Consider the following 20,399-nt stretch of genomic DNA (forward strand, 5'->3'; position numbering starts at 1 on the left):
GATTGTATAATCTAATTATGAGAGAGCAAGTCTTAAATAATTGTCAGAACCAGTTATTACACCAGCACCTGGTAGACTCTGATCTGACCTCTCCACAAGAATTGGGTAAGAGGGCAGACAAATGGGTCAGAACCAGGATTAGGCCCAAGAACCAAGGTGGTGACCAGAAAAAGGAATCAACCAAGCCTCAAGAGAAGGGTGGGAATAAATCTACAGATCAAACCACATCAGGGCCCCAAAAATCCTCTGAGGGGGGTGGGTCCCAGAATCCTTCCAATAACCAGAAGAAACCTTATTGTTATCCCTGTAAACAGGTGGGTCATTTAAAAACTGACAGCAGTTGCCCAAAGAATAACAATAAGGAAAACATACCCCCAAGTAACATCCCCAAACCTCCTGTTACTACTAGTAGTAATCCTCCAGGTGGTGGGAGTGCCCCCAAGAATTTGGGTGCATTTACTTTGGGAGTTCCTGGGGACTCTGGCCTAACCAGGTCCCCAAACTTAGATACTCTTGTCTGTGAGACTGGCATGGGGTTTGCCAACTTCACAACTTGTCCCAACACTTTGGGCAAGTACAGACAGGAGCCCCTCATCAATGGTATAAAAGTTGAGGCCTATAGAGATACAGGGGCTAGCATCACTATGGTGACTGAGAGTCTAGTCCCCTCAAGGCAACTTTTACCTGGTGCCACATACCAGGTGACCAATATTGATGGAGTACAGAGAGATCATCCCATGGCAGTGGTCAATCTCAGCTGGGGAGGTGTCACTGGCCACAAGAGAGTGGCAGTGTCACCAAACTTGCCTGTAGATTGCCTACTGGGGAATGATTTAGAGCTCTCAGCCTGGGCTGCAGTAGAGCAAGAAACCCATTCTAAAATGGTAAACATCCATGGTAAGGTTAGTGGGGCAGTGATAGCCACAGCCCCAGTCCAAGATGTCCTCCCTGAACAGGTCAGGAGGGTTGTGCCAGTCACAACCCAATCTCAGACAACTTCCTTCCCAGAACAGGTTGTCAAAGCTGTAATGGTAACAGCCCACACCCAAACTGAGCCCCCTCCTGAAAAGGTTGGGAGAGTTGTGATGGCCACAGCTCAAACTCAGACAGATGATAGTGTTGTGAAGCCTGAAACTATGGATCACTCCACTCAGACAGAGAGCATTGAGGAGGAAGAGAAATCTCCCTCCCACCAGACTTCAGGAAAGGATCAGCCTCCTCAGGGAACTGATCTGACCCCTTGTGAAGAAACTGCCACAGATGTAGTCAGGCCTAGCCTGGCAGAACCCCTGATGTCAGTGGACCCTTCCAAGGTGGGACCCAGTCTGGAGCAGGTAACCTGCCCCTCTCTACCCTGCCTCAGTCAGCCCAGGGCTGTAGAGGTCAGGGAGGCCAGTGTTGGACCCCAAAGGGCCCCCTGTCCAAAAGAATTCCCCAATCAGCAGATTAAGGGCACTGAAGCTAGTAGTCCTAGCCAAGTGAAAATAAAACATACTCCTGAGGGATTCCCCTTAAATTTAGTTAGGTGCTTAGTGGACCATGAGATGGGGGTAACCATGCCAGTGCTGGTACTTCCTTATATGGCCACTCAGGCAATATAGGCTTACCTGGCAAGGATAGCCTTATCTCCTTTCGTGGGGGGGGGGGGGGGGGTTATGTAGGAAGGTAGATCCCCGACTATGGTTGCCCCCAACTTTTTGCCTGGTGTTTTGCTGGTTTTCTGACTTAGTTGACCTGGGGCCCTGCTATTCAGGACCCCAGGCCTACTGCTCTCTCTGTAAAATGGATTCCATGTACCCTAGGTACATATCCAATTGGATACTGAGTCACCTTATCAGTCCCTGTACAGTGTACCTTAGGTACCCAGGGCATAGGTGTACCCAGGGCCTACCAGGGGCTGCAGCATGTATTATGCCACCCCTGGCTGGCCATCCAAATCTGACACAACTGGCTGCTTGACAGCTGGGGCAAGGTGGTGTAATCACCCTTTGCTTTAGATATAGTATACCTATATCTAACCCTAAAAATGGACACACAGATCTCCTATCAGTCACTCCTATGGCAGGCCTTAACAATCCTGAAGGCAGAGTGCTTGGAATCGTGTGAGATGGTGCTCTGGCATGAGCTGAGCCTGTCTGCGGCTTTCGGGATCTATCCCTTAGCCGTTTCCATGATATTGCATACCATATACTCTTAAGTGCATTATAATCCTTGCGGTTATATGCCAACTCTGGTATCGCTTTATCAAAACATGTCGAGTAAGGTGTCATACGAATTGGAATACTAACCCCTCGCCAATTCTGGCGACGGGGTTAGCATTCCACCCTTCTAAGGGACACGACATGTATGTAACCTCTAACCCCGGTTAAAGTCAAACAGAGCCTCAGCTCCACAAAATGGATGCTGCCACCGAGACACAAGTCTGCCCTCCTGCTGCTGGGAGTCCTCCCAGAGCAGGAGATAAGGACAAAGGGTTTCCTGCCAGGGGCGGTGCCAGCACCGTCCCAGACAGGATTTTGTGTATCCTAGGTAGGCAGGGCTTCAGAGGAAGGTGACTGCAAGTGGCACCCCGGTGCTCACTGTGCATAGGCCGGCTTGAACCAGTTCCAGGGACACTCCAGACCCTGAGCTGGGGAAAAGCCCGCTAAGGAAGGGGGTGTAACCACCCCCCTCCTGGTCCCACCCATAGGGCAGGACCTAGTCGCGTGCCAGCCCCCTTTTCCCAGATAAAGGTAGGAGCAGGCCCCCTTCCAAATTAGATCATCTTTGGAATCAAGACACGACTTTCTGCGAAAGGACTTCAAGATTTCCTTCTTCAAGATTCTCCCTTGTGACTAAGGAGTAGTCACCCTGCATCCGCAGGCACCATCGCAAGAACACTGCGGTCTGCTGTAAGTCCTTCCTTTGGAATCCGACTGCCCAGCTCGACAAGACCCGGCTTCCCTGGCACCTCCGACCTCTACTCACCTCTGCAGCCAAGCTGAGAACCGTGAGTGCGACGAGACCTCAAGGGACCGACTATTGCCAAGACTGCACGACTTCTGCACAGCAAGCCCGCCGAGTAATCTCCTGGCGAGTGCTTTGGGGTCCGAGAAGCCCCGACCCTGAGCAGCTCCAGCACCGAAGAGCAGCCCCCCAGCATCTCCACGATCAGCGTGGGGCCCTTCTGCTTTTTGCTGCTCACCGCGTTGTTTGGCTACTAGCCCGCTGGCTTGTGGCCTTCTGAACGACGCCCGACGACATCACTGCTGCTGGTCTGGTTGCTCCAGACCGGCTCTTGCTCCCTTCCAGAAGAGGAGCACCCCGGACCCTCCTGGTCCACTCAAGACGCCATTTTGAGTCCACCGCGTGGGCTTGAATTAGCCAAGGCTTTGTTGCCCAATCCTGGGTACTTCGACGCCGACAGCTTCATCCATCGTGGGACAGCTCGCCTCTCCATCCTGTTCGCCGACAACGCCTCCTGGTCCGTGAGATCTGCAGAGCACAGCGTCGCCCACTCACCTAGTCGAGGTGACTACCATCCGGTGCCCTCCTGGTGCCCACTGACTACTGGGTAGTAGTCACGAACTTGGTCCCCTCTGCTTTCAGGTGTCATCCATCTTCCAGATCCAGGCTTGGATCACTTCGAACTCTCTTCACTGGTCGCCTGCCAGCATCTTTCTTCCAGGCTCCTGGTTCGTCAACGAGGATTCCCGACGTCTTTTGAGACATATGCAGCTGCAGCCCCTGGGCTAGGTAACTTCGGCATTTCGGTGCCCCAGCATAGCCTCACTATCCAAGGGTCAGGATCCACTGTCGTTTTCTCCCTACCAGGTCGGGTTCGCCCGTGAACACTAACTAACGTTACTAGCTATCATAGACTTTGTCCCGCATCCCGCGTGAGAGTGCACACTCTGCACCAGAGTCCCCTAGGCCTCCTAGAAGTAATCTAACGATTCCATAGTCAAGTCCTAGCGATTCCAAAGCCTATTAGTACTGTACTTACCTGCTAGTAATTTCGCATTCCACTTTTAGAGTATATGGCTTTTCGTGCCCCTCGGGCATTTGTGTATACCGTGCTAACTTAAGTATTTTCGTAAGAGTTTTGTTGTGTGCCTAGCACCCTGTCCTCATAAAGAGTACAGGGTTGTTGTGATTCTAATAAATACACTGTTTATTTTCATAACACTTGTGTGGTGTCCTTTCACTGGGTGTTCAAGGGGTAGTGTGATGGTAAAACAGCTGGCTTAACATACCCTCTAGAGTCTTAGCCTTAGACTGCTCGTATCCATGCTACTAGGATAGCTGGTCTATAAGGTTGACTTACAACCAATCATCAATAAGGGTTGTTTGGACTGATATATAGTGATCACTAGAATAGTGAACACTGCACATCAGGCCAACTTCTCACAGTCATGGTCCCATTACAACTCTGGAGCACAGCAGTCATACTTTTGTTTCGTATTCTGGGTCCTTCTGTTCCTTTTTTAGGAGTTTCTACCGTTGAGGTCAACGTTAGTGTCCTCATTGTGAGGCCCTGCACCACTTCATTCTCTTTGAGCGTTTCAACAGTTCTAATTCCTTCAGTGAGCGCTATATGAACTGTAACCACAACATAGTTTGCCATCCAGTTTATCTTTAACTCGAAGAGTCATTGGAATGAAAAGACTTTGAAAACATTGCACTCAGACTTGCAGACCTTAAGTAGGCAAAGACTATAAGGAAAATGCTACTTACCAGTATGCATCTGTTCTTGGCATGTAGAGCTGCAGAGTTACACACTATGCATAGATGGCCACCTAGTGTTGGTCCCGGATGTTTGCAGTTTGTTTTGTTGTAGAACCGTCTTTGGAAATCCTCCTTTGGATGACACTGCGCATGGGCATCAGCTCCATCCCCAGATTGTTTTTCGCCATTAGGGAAGTGATGGAACTGTACAAGAGGTAGTGATGTCCATGTGATTTGTATCTAATTAAGATAATACTGGAACAGATAAAAGGTAGCCAGGTGGGTGTTAGCAACTCGGCAGCTCTACATGCCAAGAACAGATGCATACTGGTAAGGGAAGCCACTTACTGACCTGACCAGACTGGGAGACTGGGAGCCCGCGGTGTAGCAGAGCGCCAGAGCAGACTCAGGAGAGTCCATCGCCATTTCCGTTGGTTCCCTCGCCGCCGCGCACCATTCTAGCGGCTGTAGCGAGGCGAAACCACAACTCCCGGAGGGCATTGCGGCTGGAGCCGACTCCGTCACTTCCCGCCACCGGAGCGCTTGAAATTGCGCGCTTTCCCCGCGTCTCGGGATAGCGCCGGGCTGAGGGCGGGCCGTCTTAGGCCGTCCGAGGCTGGCCTAGGTTGGGTGGGGCTAGGATCCCTGCTCGAAAATTCCTGCGACCTCTTCTTGGACACAGTTTGGCTTGGTCTGCATTAGGTAACTGAAACAACTACTGAGTCTTGTGAGTAAACATATTGTACTGAGTGTATTGCCCATTCTAACTATGCCCGGAAAACAACTAACCCCAGTCAATAACACCATGGACAATTATCTCTTCCAAGTTGTGGCAAAAATCAATAGCGACAGGAGATCCTCGTTGGGATTGGATTCATCTAATCAATCTCCTCTGACCGATAAAGAGATAGAGGATCCTTTTGTATTAAATAACAGCAGTACTTCTGGTGTGGTACATGATTCTCTTAATGATATAAACACCATCCAGCCTAGTGGCATAGTGGCTATTACTGAAGATAGTAGTAACAGCGAAGTGGAGACAGTGATATCCACCAATAACGAGTCTCCTCTCCCTGCCCCAGCCCCTGTTCCAGCCCCGAGGGTTAGAGGGGGCAAAGGAAAGGTTATGCCTAAACGGGGGGGTTTAAGGTCTGGTAGAAACAAAGTTGCAACCCCACCAAGGAAAATACTGGAGGAGGAGGAGGTTGATCTGACTAACGAAGCTTATGTGACCCTCTCCAATGCCCAATTTATTAAACTATGGAGCATGATGGATATAAAAATTAAAGGTATAGTCAAACCCTTGGTTAGTAAAATAGACAAACTAACCGCTGAGGTTATTAGATTGGGTGGCTTATTAGAGAAAACTCTGGTGGAGGTTGAAAATCTCCCTGAAGAAGTTGTGACTAGGGTTGAGTCATTAATGAGTAAAAAACCCTCTGGTGAAAATTGTGGACTTACTCCTATCCCTGCGCTAAATCGGCTAACGGTACCACCGACGAAACCAGTTGGTAGCGCTCTAGGTGTTGTACCCCCTGTTCCTACCACTGCTGATTTCAATACTGGGAAAGGGTCTTTTGAGCTTGTGGTAGAAGCTTCTCCATTAGTACTCGTTCTTACAAACGTCCCCCCATTGGTACCTGGGGAGGTTGAAACTCCATCATCTTTAGTACACAAATCTCTCTCGTGGCTTACTAATAACATGGTAATATCCCCTTGGGGAAGGCAACAATTAGCTGAAGAACTCGTAAACGCCAGAAGGGTAGAGTGGATTGGTAATAGGGTCAAGAGGTATAAGGGGGATTGTGTTGTCCTTAGCTTCTCTGACCCTGAGGTATTGTCAAACATCTTGCCCAACATCTTACCTCCACAGCGAAGATCAACTACGATTGTTCCACTGACTTTGGATTTTTTTCCTACCCTCGGAGAGGAAAAGGCCCGAATCCTAGTATCCTAAGAACAAAATGGAATGTGGTGACCAAAAGGAGTAGTAATGATGTTGGTTTTACCATGGGGGGACTAGGCTTGGAAAATAGATTCTCTGCCCTCTCAAACCTGAATGCCTGTGATTGACTACCATTTAACCCTAAGCCTTTGTTGCAAACTACATTTGATGTATGCACTACAAGGGAACCTGGTGATCTTGTAGGCGCTCGAACTGAGAATGTCAACCCTGTGGTCACGGTTGGACCAAGCAATGAAAATGTAAATAACAATGGTATCGATGATATGGTGTTGAGTAGGTTTGACTCTAGTCCTAAACTTGAAATGGTATATGGTTCTGGGAACTTATTATCCTGGAATGTGGCTGGGCTATGCTCCAAGCTGGTCTGCGGAGCCTGGTTTGGGTTTGTTAGCAAGTACGATGTCTGTATCTTCCAGGAGACATGGGCCTGTGATCCTGTTTTTGCTCTAGGGTACTTACATTTTTATGTACCAGCAATTAAGGGCCCAAAAGGGCGTCCGATGGGGGGCCTTACTATATGGGTCCGACAGTCCTTAAAGGCTGTAGTAAAAAGTGTGGCGCTTGATCAAAAAGACATCCAGCTCATTAGGCTCACGAGTGATACATCCATTTCCCTTGATATCTATAACATTTATGCCAGAAGTGGAAATAGAGGAAAATCTGAGGTCCTTCTTACCCTGTATAATCTACTTGAGACTCATTCTAGCAATAAGAACATAATAATTGCAGGCGACTTAAATCGCACGTTTGAACCTCTAGATACCGGCGAGGCTTCCTTAGGTGCAGAGGAAGATAAGCAATGGGATATTCCCACATTAGATACTACTCCAGTAACTCGCTGGACTGAGGATATCTTAGGTCTAAATGCAATGTGTCTCGAACATGGGTTAAGAGCTCTGAATGGTAGGACAAAGTCAGATAGAGTACCAGCTATGACGTTCAATAATGGGAGACACAAAAGCCGCATTGATTATGTCATTTGTAGCATGCCCCTTTGGTCAACTGTTAGTGATATGGTTGTATTGGAAAGGCTTGAGAGTGACCATAACCCTCTATGTGTTTTTCATAAATGGTGGTTGTCCGATGGTATTGCTTCTAACCCCCGTGATGATTTTCTACCCCCTCTGATTGTACCAACAAATGACATGCGCAGGTTGAGGTGGACAAGTGTCAGGACAGACCAGCAGGTCCTAGTAAAAATAGGAGTTGCGACTGACAAGGCTATCATGGCCCTAGAATGTGTGGCAGGGGACCCTCCGGGTCAAGATGACATTACAAAAGTACATGAGAATCTCTTTAAAGAAATTAAATGTTACTTTTTAAAACCTGTAAGTAGAAAGAGGGTATGTGCTTATAGAGCTGCTAAGTGGTATAATCATGATTGCAAGGTGGCACGAACCTCTTTGGGAGCCGCAATTAAGAGCAAAAATTTGGGGGCTATTCGATCTGCCAGGAAGAATTATAAAATCTGCATTGCTAAGGCGAAAAAAGATTGGGATGAGGCCCATTGGAATAAGTTGAAATGTGCAAGTGATCAAAAACATTCTAGATTATTTTGGCACATTGTTAAATGGGGTCAAGAAAGGTCTGAAGAGCCAAGTAACAACAATGTCCCACAGGATGCCTGGGTTAAATTCTTCAGTGACCAGTATGCGACTAGGGACCAGATTGTACCTAGTAACTGCCCCATTCATTTATTTGCAGAAGACAATGTCTTCACGCAGAGTGAAATACTGTCTGCCCTCAAAACTGTACATAGCGGTCATGCTCCCGGCATAGATGGGGTCCCAGCGGACGTTTTTCTAAATGACACTGGAAGGTGGTGTAAATATATTTACTTGCTAATAAACCACATTACCAAGGGTGCAGATATCCCGGTATCATGGCGGGGCGCTGTAATCATTCCTGTGTACAAAAAAGGAGATCGTGCCCAGCCTTGCAACTATCGCCCAATTAGTCTAATTGATACTGTCCAAAAAATTGTGGGACGAGTTATTGTAAACAGATTACTTGACTGGGCTGAGGAACACAATATTTTATCTCCCTTTCAGGCTGGGTTTCGCAGGACAACTAGTACTGTGGATCAAGTCTTCCGATTCCAATTGATCCAGTGGAGGACCGTGGTGCTAGGTGGAGGCAGTCTCTGTGCGGCATTTGTCGATTTGCGGGCTGCCTTCGACCTGGTACCAAGGGCGAAGCTGTGGGAAGTGCTTGCAGCTGTAGGGGTCCCTGGGGTCTTACTGACCTTGATCATGAGATTGCATGAAGGTACTTATGCCAAAATTCAATGGGGTCGGTATGGCAATGACACTGCCGAATTTCCTGTTGAGCGTGGGGTTCGGCAAGGGTGCTCAATGGCACCAACACTGTTCACCCTTTTCATTAACGGTATTGTCCCCCGTATGCAATCACAGGTTGTGGATGCTCCTTCCCTTGCAGGTGTAAAAGTTCCTATTTTAATGTTCGCCGATGACACGTTAATTTTATCTAAAACCCCAAGTGGTTTGCAAAAAGCATTGGCCATTTTTGATAAGTTTTGTGGTGATCACGGTTTGGAGGTAAATGCGTCTAAAACTAAACTCATGGTTTTTAATCCACATAGAAATTTTAAATCCAAAATTATCATGAGTGGATGCATTCTTGAGGTTGTAAAATCATTTACCTACCTGGGGATCCATATCTCTAATGATAATAGATGGACCCAACATTTAAATATTGCAACATTAAGGCATAAGCAACTAGCTGGTACCATTATACAGACCCCCCAGGATATAGCGGCATGGATTAGCAAATTTAGCGGCACAAAAATGGAAATTTAGCGGCACAAATATGGAAATTTAGCGGTAATTTTGCGGCATTATATTTGGGCATTTTTCCTACAAGAAACACAGATATCTTAGTTTTTTTTGTTATTTAACAACATGAAGCTATGTATATTTGGTTTATTTACAATGTAGACACTTTGTTTCCCTCGAAAAGCAAAAGACTGCCCGTCAGCAGCCCAGGGCAGCAAAACTGCGTTACAGGCGTCCCGCGTTGCGTGGGGGGGGTAGGACTGTCGTCCCACCAGGAGCTACCAGCATCATTCACGGGAGGTCGGCAGAAACTGGTCCGGCTTATGACGTTGGAAGGTTTGCCCAGCGATAGAATGGCATGGAGTTTCTTCAGATGGAGATGCTGGAGTGAGTTTGGCGGTTCATCACTCAACAATCATTTGCGCCCTCAGCTCTTCCTCAAGACCAGCGACGGTGCACTACAGCAACTCACTCTATACTGGAATTCACACTCAACTGGCCGGAAGAACTGGCCGGAAGACTTAAGATCATACAAAAATCAGTGGTCTGGCTCACTCTGAACCTCCATCCCTGCATTCACAAAATCCCACACCTAAAAGAGCTCCACTGCTCCTAATTCACAAAACAGCACTCTTCAAACTCCTAATGCACACATACAAAACGTACACAACATTGGCCCCATGTACCTCAAAAACTGCATAAACTTCGACAACCAACCAAACACTTAAGTTCAGCTGGACTTATACTTGCAATCACACTCCACATACACAGAACCAGATCCTCAAGTCGTACCTTCTCCTACCTCGCTCCTAAAGCCTGGAACAACCTGCTCTGCACATCAGAGCCGCCTCCTCAGAATTCTGCAAGAAACTGAAGATCTGGCTCTTCGCCTAGCACCGACCCTGGTTCAGCCCACACAGCTACTGTTTCAGCTTCAGGGTACCCTCCGGGAGATATGTGCGCTATACAAATACACGTAACAGATGCTGCATTTAAAATGAAGTTGTAAAGACAGAGAAATTCGTTTTTCGGTGCAAATCTGTCTCGTTTTGGAACACGTAGGGCCTCAAGAATGCTGTTATGGAGTGGGAGCTGTGACAGTCTGCTGGCACCGTGATTGCTTCTTCCAATCTCCAAAATAGGGTGCCACCAATGACCATAGAATATGTTAAATTGGAGAGAATCACAAGATAAAAATATAATAACTGTAAAGGTATAGATAAAAAGATAATGGAGATTGGTGACTTGCTAAATAGAAATCGTCCAAGATAAGTTAATAACCCTAACAAGGAATGTAACAGGCATTGTAATATGCAACACATCTACCAGCACATGGAAGTAGAAACAGGGCACGCTAACTAACATTAGTGGCCAGGCCCAAACAATCAGAAGCGAAGGACTACTACATGGAACAGAAATGTTTTTTAATTCTGTGTTTTGTTAACAGGACAGCACTTTGCTGTACATAACATGCTTCCGCACGTTCTATGATACAAGCAGCTTAATCCCATGATTTATCAGCAGGCCAAACCCTTGTTCCACATAGGGTCACCACACACACGCCCACCCAAACCAAAACAACTCCCAGATTTTGCCAAACACTTCCTGGATCGGACTCTAACGTACATAGCGTGGAATATATAAACAAATGCCTCGGTTTACGCGGGGCTCCTCTTGCCGTGCAGCCAGTCACACTAAGGCATGTTGAACCTAGCCTGGTGACTGCTTCTTCCACACTCTGTGCGCGCCCGCTCCCTCATAAGCAGTTTCCACTGAACTCTCTCACCCTCGTCATCTCCTACGCCCCTACTGTGTGAAAATTAGCACAGGGAAGAATTGGCAGCTGCCGGGGCAACTAAGGGTAATTACCAGGCGACTGTGTCGCACTTCCTGGACACAGATTTCTCTTTCTAACCAATTGCAGCTTTCATCGAGGCTGCCTGGCTGCCAAGCCTTTAGATTGGTCCTTTTCGCTGTTAGTTATGTAAAACTAGCTTTCCGATTGGCTGTCCCGTTTTACTGTCCCGTTTTACCTGTTTACCTGTTGACAGCCACTGCTCAGACCTCCCAGGATATCATTAGCTTTTATAAAAATGCCGCGATTCTACAAAAGTGCTGATTTCGCGGGCACTTTAGTAAAAATCGCCGCATTTTTACAAAAGTGCCGATTTCGCGATTTTTTTGCAAATCGCGATATCCTGGAGGGTCTGATTATAAAGGAGCATAGGAAATCACTGACCAAACAGATTAAACCACCCCTGATTATATATGAAGCAAAAGCAATTGGGTCAGTATTGTACGGGGCTGAGTTGTGGGGGCATGAAAATCTGCATGAGTTTCAAATTACAGAGAACAAGTTTTTTAGGAAACTTACAGGCACTCCACAGAGTAGTCCGTTATTGCCTCTGAGATATGAGCTTGGCAGGAAAGAAATTTCGGAAATGGGAAAACTACGACCGATTCTATACTGGCGTAGGCTCTGGATTACGCCTGAGCTCTCCCACTATGCGGATGGGTTTATTGATGTCATTAAAGCTGATCGCTTCAATAAAATTAGCTGGTTCAAATCATTAAAATTTGCACTATTTGAACTAGGGCTAAATACATTGTGGTTTGATCCAGCTGGGGCATCTTTTCCCACTAAGACAACCCTAAAAAATATTTTCTGGGAACGGGTTGCTAATAGGAGTTTGCTCAGTACCAACAGCGGGTCCATGACCATCAGCTTTCTCGAGGTTAAACTGTTCCCTGTATATGAAATATATTGGGATTACATATCCAACCCTATGGATAGGAAATTATTCTTTCAACTGTGGGCTGGCTCTCTCCCTCTCCGTTATTTAACATCTAAGTGGAGGGTAGGAAGTCCAGCTACTTGTCCAGTCTGTGGGGAAGGAAATGAAACCCTTGGTCACTTTTTGTTTTCTTGTAAAGTATATTTTGCTCCAAGGCGAGTATGGTTGGCACCTATGTGTAAGAATTTGGGTACCAAAAGCAGTATGGTAGCTTTGCGTATTGTTAGGTCTACTACTCTGACTTGGATCACAATTGCCACCGCTAAGTACTTGGGGTGGGCGTGGGTATTAAGGCAGAGATTGCTAGTAGGGTAACTACTCTCTGCTCAGTCGTTCAGAGACCGCTAGACTATTGTCTATTCTCTGTACTGGTACAATTTACGTGTCATCTTGAATGAAATTTTGATGATTTTAGCTTAATGATATTGTAATCTTTTTTAATTGTTATTTTTAATAGTAATGAACTTTTACACCTGTGATTATGTATATTTGCTTGGTAGATTATGTGCTCAAGTCAAATACGATTATGTCAATTTAATTGTTTTTTTTTATTACAAGTTTGTATGTCTGCTTTTATGAGTAAATAACTCGAATAAAGCACTTCTGAAATTGGTAAGTAGCATTTTCCGTTCGAGGCATATGAGCTGCAGATTACACACTATGCATAGATTGTATAGCAGTACCCACACCTAGCGGCGACCACCAGTATCTGTTGCAGTTGTTTGAAACAGTGTTTTTAGTACAGCCTGGCCCACAGTGGCTTGTTTAGTTTGCACATCTACACAGTAATGCTTTGTAAATGTGTGCGGTGTAAGCCATGTAGCTGCTTTGCATATATCCTCTAGGGGGATGTTCCCTAAGAATGCCATTGAAGCCCCTATTTTCCTTGTAGAATGGGCTTTTGGAGGTATTGTTATGTACGTTTGGCTTTGTGGTAACATATTTGTATGCATTTAACAATCCACCTAGTGATCCCTGATTTTGATATGGGGTTGCCTTTATGTGGCAGTGAAAAAGACACAAAGTTATTTTACGAAATGTTTGTGTCCTTTCGATATAGTACAGTAATGCTCTTTTGACATCTAAGGTGTATAGAGCTCTTTCTGCAACTGTTTGAGGCTGCGAGAAAAATACAGGCAGCTCAACTGATTGATTTAGATGGAATGGTGAAATGACTTTAGGATTAGTACGAAGAACCACTTTGTTATGATGCATTTGCAGAAAAGGTTCTTGAATGGTAAATGCTTGTAGTTCACTAACCCTTCAGAGAGAAGTAATTGCTACCAGGAAAGCTACTTTCCAGGTTGTTTGCTGCTTGAGACGCCGTTCTTTACCCTGATGCGTCAAGTAGCTGAGACTCTTTATCTGGTGGTGGAGCTTCACCTGATGTTTGTGAGTTTGCTCTCTTGTGTGCATTGGAAACTACTAGTGGTACTGGACCTTTAATATATGCTGGATCTAAGGGAGCAGCTTTATATTTTCTCTACACGAGGGTTAATGACCAGAGTTCTGACTGGGTCTTTGAAGACTTCAGGAGCATGCTTAATCACTCCTTTAAGCATTGGTAAAATGGATGAGGACCATTGTGCATTATCAAAGGTATCCATTAAGAAGTCTTCATCTACAGGGTCTGTATGCATGTCTACCCCATGATATTGCGCAGCTCTGTGAATCAATTGATTGAAACCCATAGTGTCTTCTGGTGGGGAAGGCCTTGACGGGGTATATGCCATCCTTAGGGACACTTGAGACATCCGGGGTGTTATAATCATCCCACGGGTCAGGTGATCCTGTAGGAGTAGCTGGATCAGGTATGTTTCTTCCCCCTTCCCATATCATCAGAGCCATCATCCCTGTTGTCATCGTCTGGCATAATTGAGGATACTGGGGAATGTTGTGGTATGGGAGGATGAGGTGATGGTACAGGTGAAAGAGAAGGGGAAGGCAGTCTTAAGGGAGAGGTAGCCATGTCCTTCTTTGAATGCAGAGCTGGAGTTGGTGTGTCCAGTGGTCGCTTTTTTGAAGCCAAAATTAGCTGTCCAGTGATTGGATCTTTAGCTAGAGTCTTCTGAGCAGGGTCTGGATAAAGTAAGTCCTCTGCAGGAGGCCGATCTTTTGGTGCGGAGGAAGGTTTCGGCACCGGAGTAGCTTATTTTGTTTTTTTGGCAATGTATTTAACCGGAGAAGCAGGAGTCTTTTTCAGCTCCGAAGCTTTTTTCAGTTCCAAGGATTTTCTCGGCTTCGGTATATTTTTGGGATCCGATGTTTTTTTTTCGGTTCCGGTGGTTTTTTCGAATCCGGAGCGGGTTTGCTTGGTTCTGACCAGAGTTTCAGTGCCAAAGGAGTAGTGGTATGTTTCTGTGCCGATAAATGTGCACCGGCCAAGTTGTCTTTTTCGGTGCCGGTAAGTGTGTGCCGGCACCATGCGAAGGCCGACTCGAGCCAGAGTGGCCTAAAGGCTTAATTAGCTTCTTAGCCGGGCCCGAAGGTGGGGCAGTAGAAGCAGTGTGGCGGGGTGCACCAGAGGGCGGGGGTGTGACGGCGCCTTCTTTGGGTGTGTCGAGGAGGGGTCGACGGTCTTACTCACGACCAGCTGTGCTGGAGTGATGTCCTCGAGTCTTCTGCCTCGGAATTGCTGTCGTCGTCATGTTGTTCTGGAACATTGACGCCTTCTCCAAAGATGTCGTCTGGAATCGAAGCTGAAGATCGAGCCATTGTTCTCCTCGCTCTTCGGTCCCGGATAGTCTTTTTGGAGCAGAAAGAGGCACAAGCGGAACCGTCTTTGGCCTCGTGCTCCGGGGAGAGGCAAAGGTTACACACTTCATGAAGGTCGGTGTGGGGGAACTTCGACCCACATTGAGGACACTTTTTAAATGGCATCCTTTCCATGAGCTGGAGTCGAGGCCTAGTTAGGCCCGAAGGCGGCCGACAACCGGAATCGAAGTCTTGGGTGTTGAAGAGTTAGTCGATTGGAAAAGCGCTCGAAACTTAATTTCTGTACGTTGGTGAGGATTGCGCGCCAAAGGAAATCGGTTCCAACACAGAGCGCTGGAAACACATCCAAGCCTGGTGGCGGAAAAAAACAATCTGGGGATGGAGGCGATGCCCATACGCAGTATCATCCAAAGGAAGAGTCACCGATCCCATGACTTCCAAAGACTTTTCTACAACAAAACAAACTGCAAACATCCGGGCCCAACACTAGGTGGCCATCTATGCATAGTGTGTAATCCGCAGCTCATATGCCTCGAACACTGTTTCTTTTACCTAGTTTGTGGTGGCATTTTGGGAACTGTCTAAATAGATTATTTTACATCCTTCAAAAAGATAGATATATTCCCCAACTCACATGTTCAAACCTCAATTGACAAACCTGTGATTGCAGACATTCCCTCGATGTCCATAGTCCGTTTTGATGAGTTTCTGGTTTTAACCAAATGGCAGTAAAGAAGATAGCAACCATGCACTTGGTGTTGGGGTGTACGTACATCATCACAGGGAAGGCTATATCCAACTACTGGTTGACACCTTCGTGGGGGTGGGCAGTAATATAAGGGCAGTACCACACTAAACCATTAAATGGCAGAATATTGCACAGCATGTGAATCCAAAAAGATTCACACTGCAAAACATTTGGCACGTTTTACTTTGAAAGCAGGCAATCACTATTCTTGCTTTGATTCTTCTGCATGCATTTACCTATAATTAAGGACCACCTTGTGAAGTTTTGCACACTTGCACACATTTTTACATTGGAAGCACTCTTAGCAATACAAGCAGAGCTTACTTTTACAGCTTACTGCATTTTCTTAGAGTGCTCTCCCTACCCATTTCAAAATAATGAATTATATATACTTAACATCTTCTACATTTGGGTACATACTTGGCAAACAATCTTCTTTCCCACAACGGGGTACTGTAACTGGCAGCCAAAGGGTTTCTACTAAAGTTGGCTGAGCCTACTTCTCCAAAGAGCAAAATAAACATGCAGACTTGTCCTTAACCTTGTCCTGTTGCTTTGCCTGATATCCTTCGCTATTATTGGGCGTCTCAACTGGGGGCAATAAATCATTGCATGTATGGCCCTTTGCCGAATCCGGCCTTCGAGATGGACAAATGGTTGTTACCGGGGGGCGACTACAATAGAGCCCTCTACTCGAAACTTACCCCTCGCAACGTGACGGGCCCCACTAGGACGGCCGTCCAGGTGTGGCGACATGCTTCCATGGCGCTTGGGTGGACTGATAAATTGACTCGTGCCACCCCCCTGTACGCGTCTGATAGACTTGGCTTACTTTGGCAGTCCCGGGGGTGTGATAGGTGGGACTTGATTGGTATCAGCAGGATTGATGATGTTTGGACTAAGGGGAGAATGAAGACGTTTGAGGAATTGAAAACAGAGTACGCTTTGAGCGATCGCGAATTTTTTCGCTATGCACAGGTCCGCCACGCGGTGCTCTCGGTCTTCCCTTCGGGTGTGGAGATTCCGGAGTCGTCCCCGCTTGAGGACAGGGTACTGGACGGACATGTTCCTGATAGTACGATTTCGCTTATTTATAAAAAATTAATCAACTCCAGGCCTGATCTCCTGTTTCGACTTAGAGAGGTCTGGACTGGTGATGAGCTGGACGATGAGGACTGGCAGGCGGCGATCTCCTCCCCTAAAGAGGTGGCCATCCAGGCGCGCCTTAGATTTGTGCAACTTAAAATCCTGCATAGAGTTTATGTCACTGGTCCCCGTTTGGTACATATGGGCTTTTCTGTGGATGGTTTGTGTCGGCGTGGCTGTGGTCTCCTGGGCACCTTTTTACATATCATCTGGGAGTGCCCTGAGATAGTGAGATTCTGGACCCGTGTGCACGAGGTGATGAGTGAGGTTACCGGGGTGCGATCGATGCCGGAAGCTAGGAGATGCCTGCTGAACGTATGGGAACCGAATGATTACTCCGTGTCGCAGCTTCGGTGGGTGACCTTGGGCAACATGATTGCCAAACGAGACATTGCGCAATTGTGGGGCGCTCAGGGCCCGCCCGGAATTCGGAAATGGAAACAAAACATGGACTGGTGCATGTTCAGAGAAAAAACTGTATATATTTCTCGTGGTACCCCCCGAAAATGGGGGAAGATATGGACTCAGTGGAACACTTACCGTGGCGATATATGTGCCCCTCCTCTTCCTGACCCAGATGTTGCACCTACGTCCCCGTAACCCGAGGGTTCCTCCACATACTATGTAAATGTAAATGTAGTATACTTGTAAAGCGCACAGCTGCCCCAGCAACGGGGCGTCCCGGCGCTGTATAACTCTGGGGAACCCGTCCTGGCTTTCCCTGTGGGATGGTCCCTTGCTGGGAGTCCCCAAGGTGGAGCCAGGCATCCCTGGAATTGGTGGGGCCGTTGTGGAGATTAGGCAAGCTAATGCCCAGAGTTGCCGAGTGGAACCCCTAATTAGAGTAAGCACCGAAGCGAGAATTATCGAGTCTGCTGACCACGGTCCATGACCCTGCCGCGTCGGGAATTGAACCCTGGTCCCGGGCTGACTTCTGCTCTCAGGCCTGCCGCCTCTAACCAGTGAGCCACACTACTCCACACTACTATTGTATACTGTTTGCAATTTGTTTCTTCTGCCCCCCCCCGTGCAACTCTTTCTCGATGGAATGAACGCTCATTGGATTGTCCTTCCCGCTCCAACACCATGTACTGCAACGTTGTGTATATTGATGTCTCTTTTTCTTCACTCCTTGCAAGTTGTTTGTGTTATAAAATCAATAAAAAGTTTTCAAAAAAAAAAAAAAACCTTGTCCTGGGCGTCAGGCCATAGGAACAACCAACACCCCCAACCCCCACACGCCATCCCGCACCCAGGCCCCCCCCAACCACCAACCAACCAACCAACCAACCCTGCCGCAGTAAAGAATAATATTAATACCAGATGTAAGATAAAGAACTACCTCATCATATGTTCAACTTCTCTGGAATCCCTCCTAGTCGAAGTTCTAATTTCTGAAAACACACTATGCAAACCGAAAAGCAAACGGGAAAACACAAAATCAGAATTATTTAAACGTAGCAGTTTACTTGCCTAAAGTGGATAAGTAGCTTCCTTTATATTCAAGACACCAAACGCTACTGCAACAAACAGGATTCACAAAATATGAAATGATTGATCACCTTAAGCAGACAACTTGTGTGGGCTTGCAGAAGATTGCAATTTGACATATTTAAGATGAATCAGTCATGCGACATATTAAGTGGTATCCTATGTATTCCTCAGATATTTTAAGTCGGGAAAAAATAAAAAAACATCCTGATCAAATCCTGTATAACAGGAATAATTATACATATAAAAAAAATTCCATCACTCACGTTTGGCATGGATCAACCAACACACTTTATAGAACCAACCAAATTTTTAGCTTTATCTGGTTTCCTAGGGCTATGCATCAGGTCCTTGCAATGTCCCACCTTTAGTTGTAGGTTTTCCTATATCTATGTACAAGACATCAGCCGCCATAATTGCTTATAATTATTTTCACTTGCTTCCTATGCACTATTTTAATAACTCAAAAAACATTTAAAATAAAAAGGCACACTACCATTATAGGGCTAACAACTCATAGAAACGAAGAGTATTACAAATTAAAGGGACATGGAAAACAGAAGCAAATGTTTAAGGAGGCAAAGTTAAGGAAGATTAAGGTGGCGACTAAATTAAGAAGGCAAAGTTAAGGGTTATGTGAAAACATACATGAACAACATGAATGCTGCCCCGAGTGTCTTTTATGGACTATATGCTTTTGTGAAAAGATGTCCTTTTTAGGGGGGGAAAGGTAAAAAATACACGACCGGAGCAATGAAAAATAATTAATCTTGTAAAGCAACAGGGGAGCGGGTTATTTCAGGAATAAAAACGAACCAATTTGCAGGTGATACAACAAATGTAGATTAATCAGGAATATTTCAACCGATAATCACTAGAGCAGACTGTTAAGCCACTCAATGACTATTTCTACGAAAAGAAGGGGAAAAAAAGACGATTTGTCAAATGAATGCAGCCGTACATTGATCCATCCTGCCACAATGCCGAGATTCAAACATAATGCATGTGGTCTCTTACGGTTTTGTTTGAAAAACTATCCAGGGTGGCGTCCTGGTCAAAGGAAAATGTTTATTAACTGTAGGACTCGAACCTTGCCCTCTAACAAGTACTACAAAACAAATCACAAACTCATAAATCCTTTCCTGGGTTTTTAGTTGGAGGGGAAAAATATAAACAGTTTCATTGAATACACAACATACAGCCATTGTGTGAATCACAACAGCACTAGATTTTGACATCGTCACAAACGAAGAAAAAAATCCCACCACTTTGAATAAAGCGCCAACAAATCAAATGAATCTGAAACAGGTGAAAATGTATTTGCCACTCCACCCTTAACCCAGGAAACGGAATGATCACAGGCACAAATATGGTGACAATCACATAGAGATGCTGCAACATGCACCTCCAGACAACAAATGGCATCAGATTTCACGCGAAACATACAGACCAGGTCAGCCTTGGAGTGGAACAGCCACAACCATCACACGCCTTTTGGCTTCTGCAAAAGGTTCAGATTTCGGTGAGGTTTATTATTAAAATTGCAAATCTTCATGTTCAGACGACGCAGACTCCAGTGGGAACTTGATGCTCTTGGAATGACTGCAAATGAACAGTGCGATTAACCAGCTCCTCCTTACACACTTCCCACCCCTTCTCAATCTCAGGGACACAAACAGTGGCCTTTGACTAAGGCTAAAAAAAGTACAATACTTTTAAAAGTCTCAAGTTCTGCAAGTTTTTTAAAAAATACAGTCTGGTATTAATCCTGGCAAAGAGTTTGCTCCCACTGTGGCAGAAGCTTCTTGTACTTTGCCACCAACTGCTATTCCTGTTTTAGCTTCTTGTTGGTTTCACTGCAGTTCTCCTCTTCTGCGGACTCCGCTTCTTCTAGTTTCCGCTTACTGCCTTCTGAGAGGGGTTTCTGCCTGGGATCAAAGCGTATAATGATGCAGGTCATATTGTCACAACCTGTTCCATCACCTGAAGTGTCAGGAGCTAAACACTGATCCAAGAGCTAGAGAAATAACCAGAGG

At 46.1% G+C, this 20,399-nt stretch overlaps 1 protein-coding gene across 1 annotated transcript in view; it reads right to left on the minus strand.

Annotated features, from left to right (window-relative positions):
• Nucleotides 1-19,417: 19,417 nt before the first annotated feature.
• PPM1G (protein phosphatase, Mg2+/Mn2+ dependent 1G) overlaps nucleotides 19,418-20,399 on the minus strand; it is a 110,598-nt gene continuing 109,616 nt past the window's right edge. The window contains exon 10 of the mRNA XM_078650109.1: nucleotides 19,418-20,380. Within this exon, the coding sequence (XP_078506235.1) occupies nucleotides 20,189-20,380 (192 nt within the window). The 3' untranslated portion in view covers nucleotides 19,418-20,188. The remainder of the gene's footprint in view (nucleotides 20,381-20,399) is intronic.

This window comes from Lissotriton helveticus, chromosome 6 (genome assembly GCF_964261635.1).
Source record: "Lissotriton helveticus chromosome 6, aLisHel1.1, whole genome shotgun sequence".
Lineage (NCBI taxonomy): Eukaryota > Metazoa > Chordata > Amphibia > Caudata > Salamandridae > Lissotriton > Lissotriton helveticus.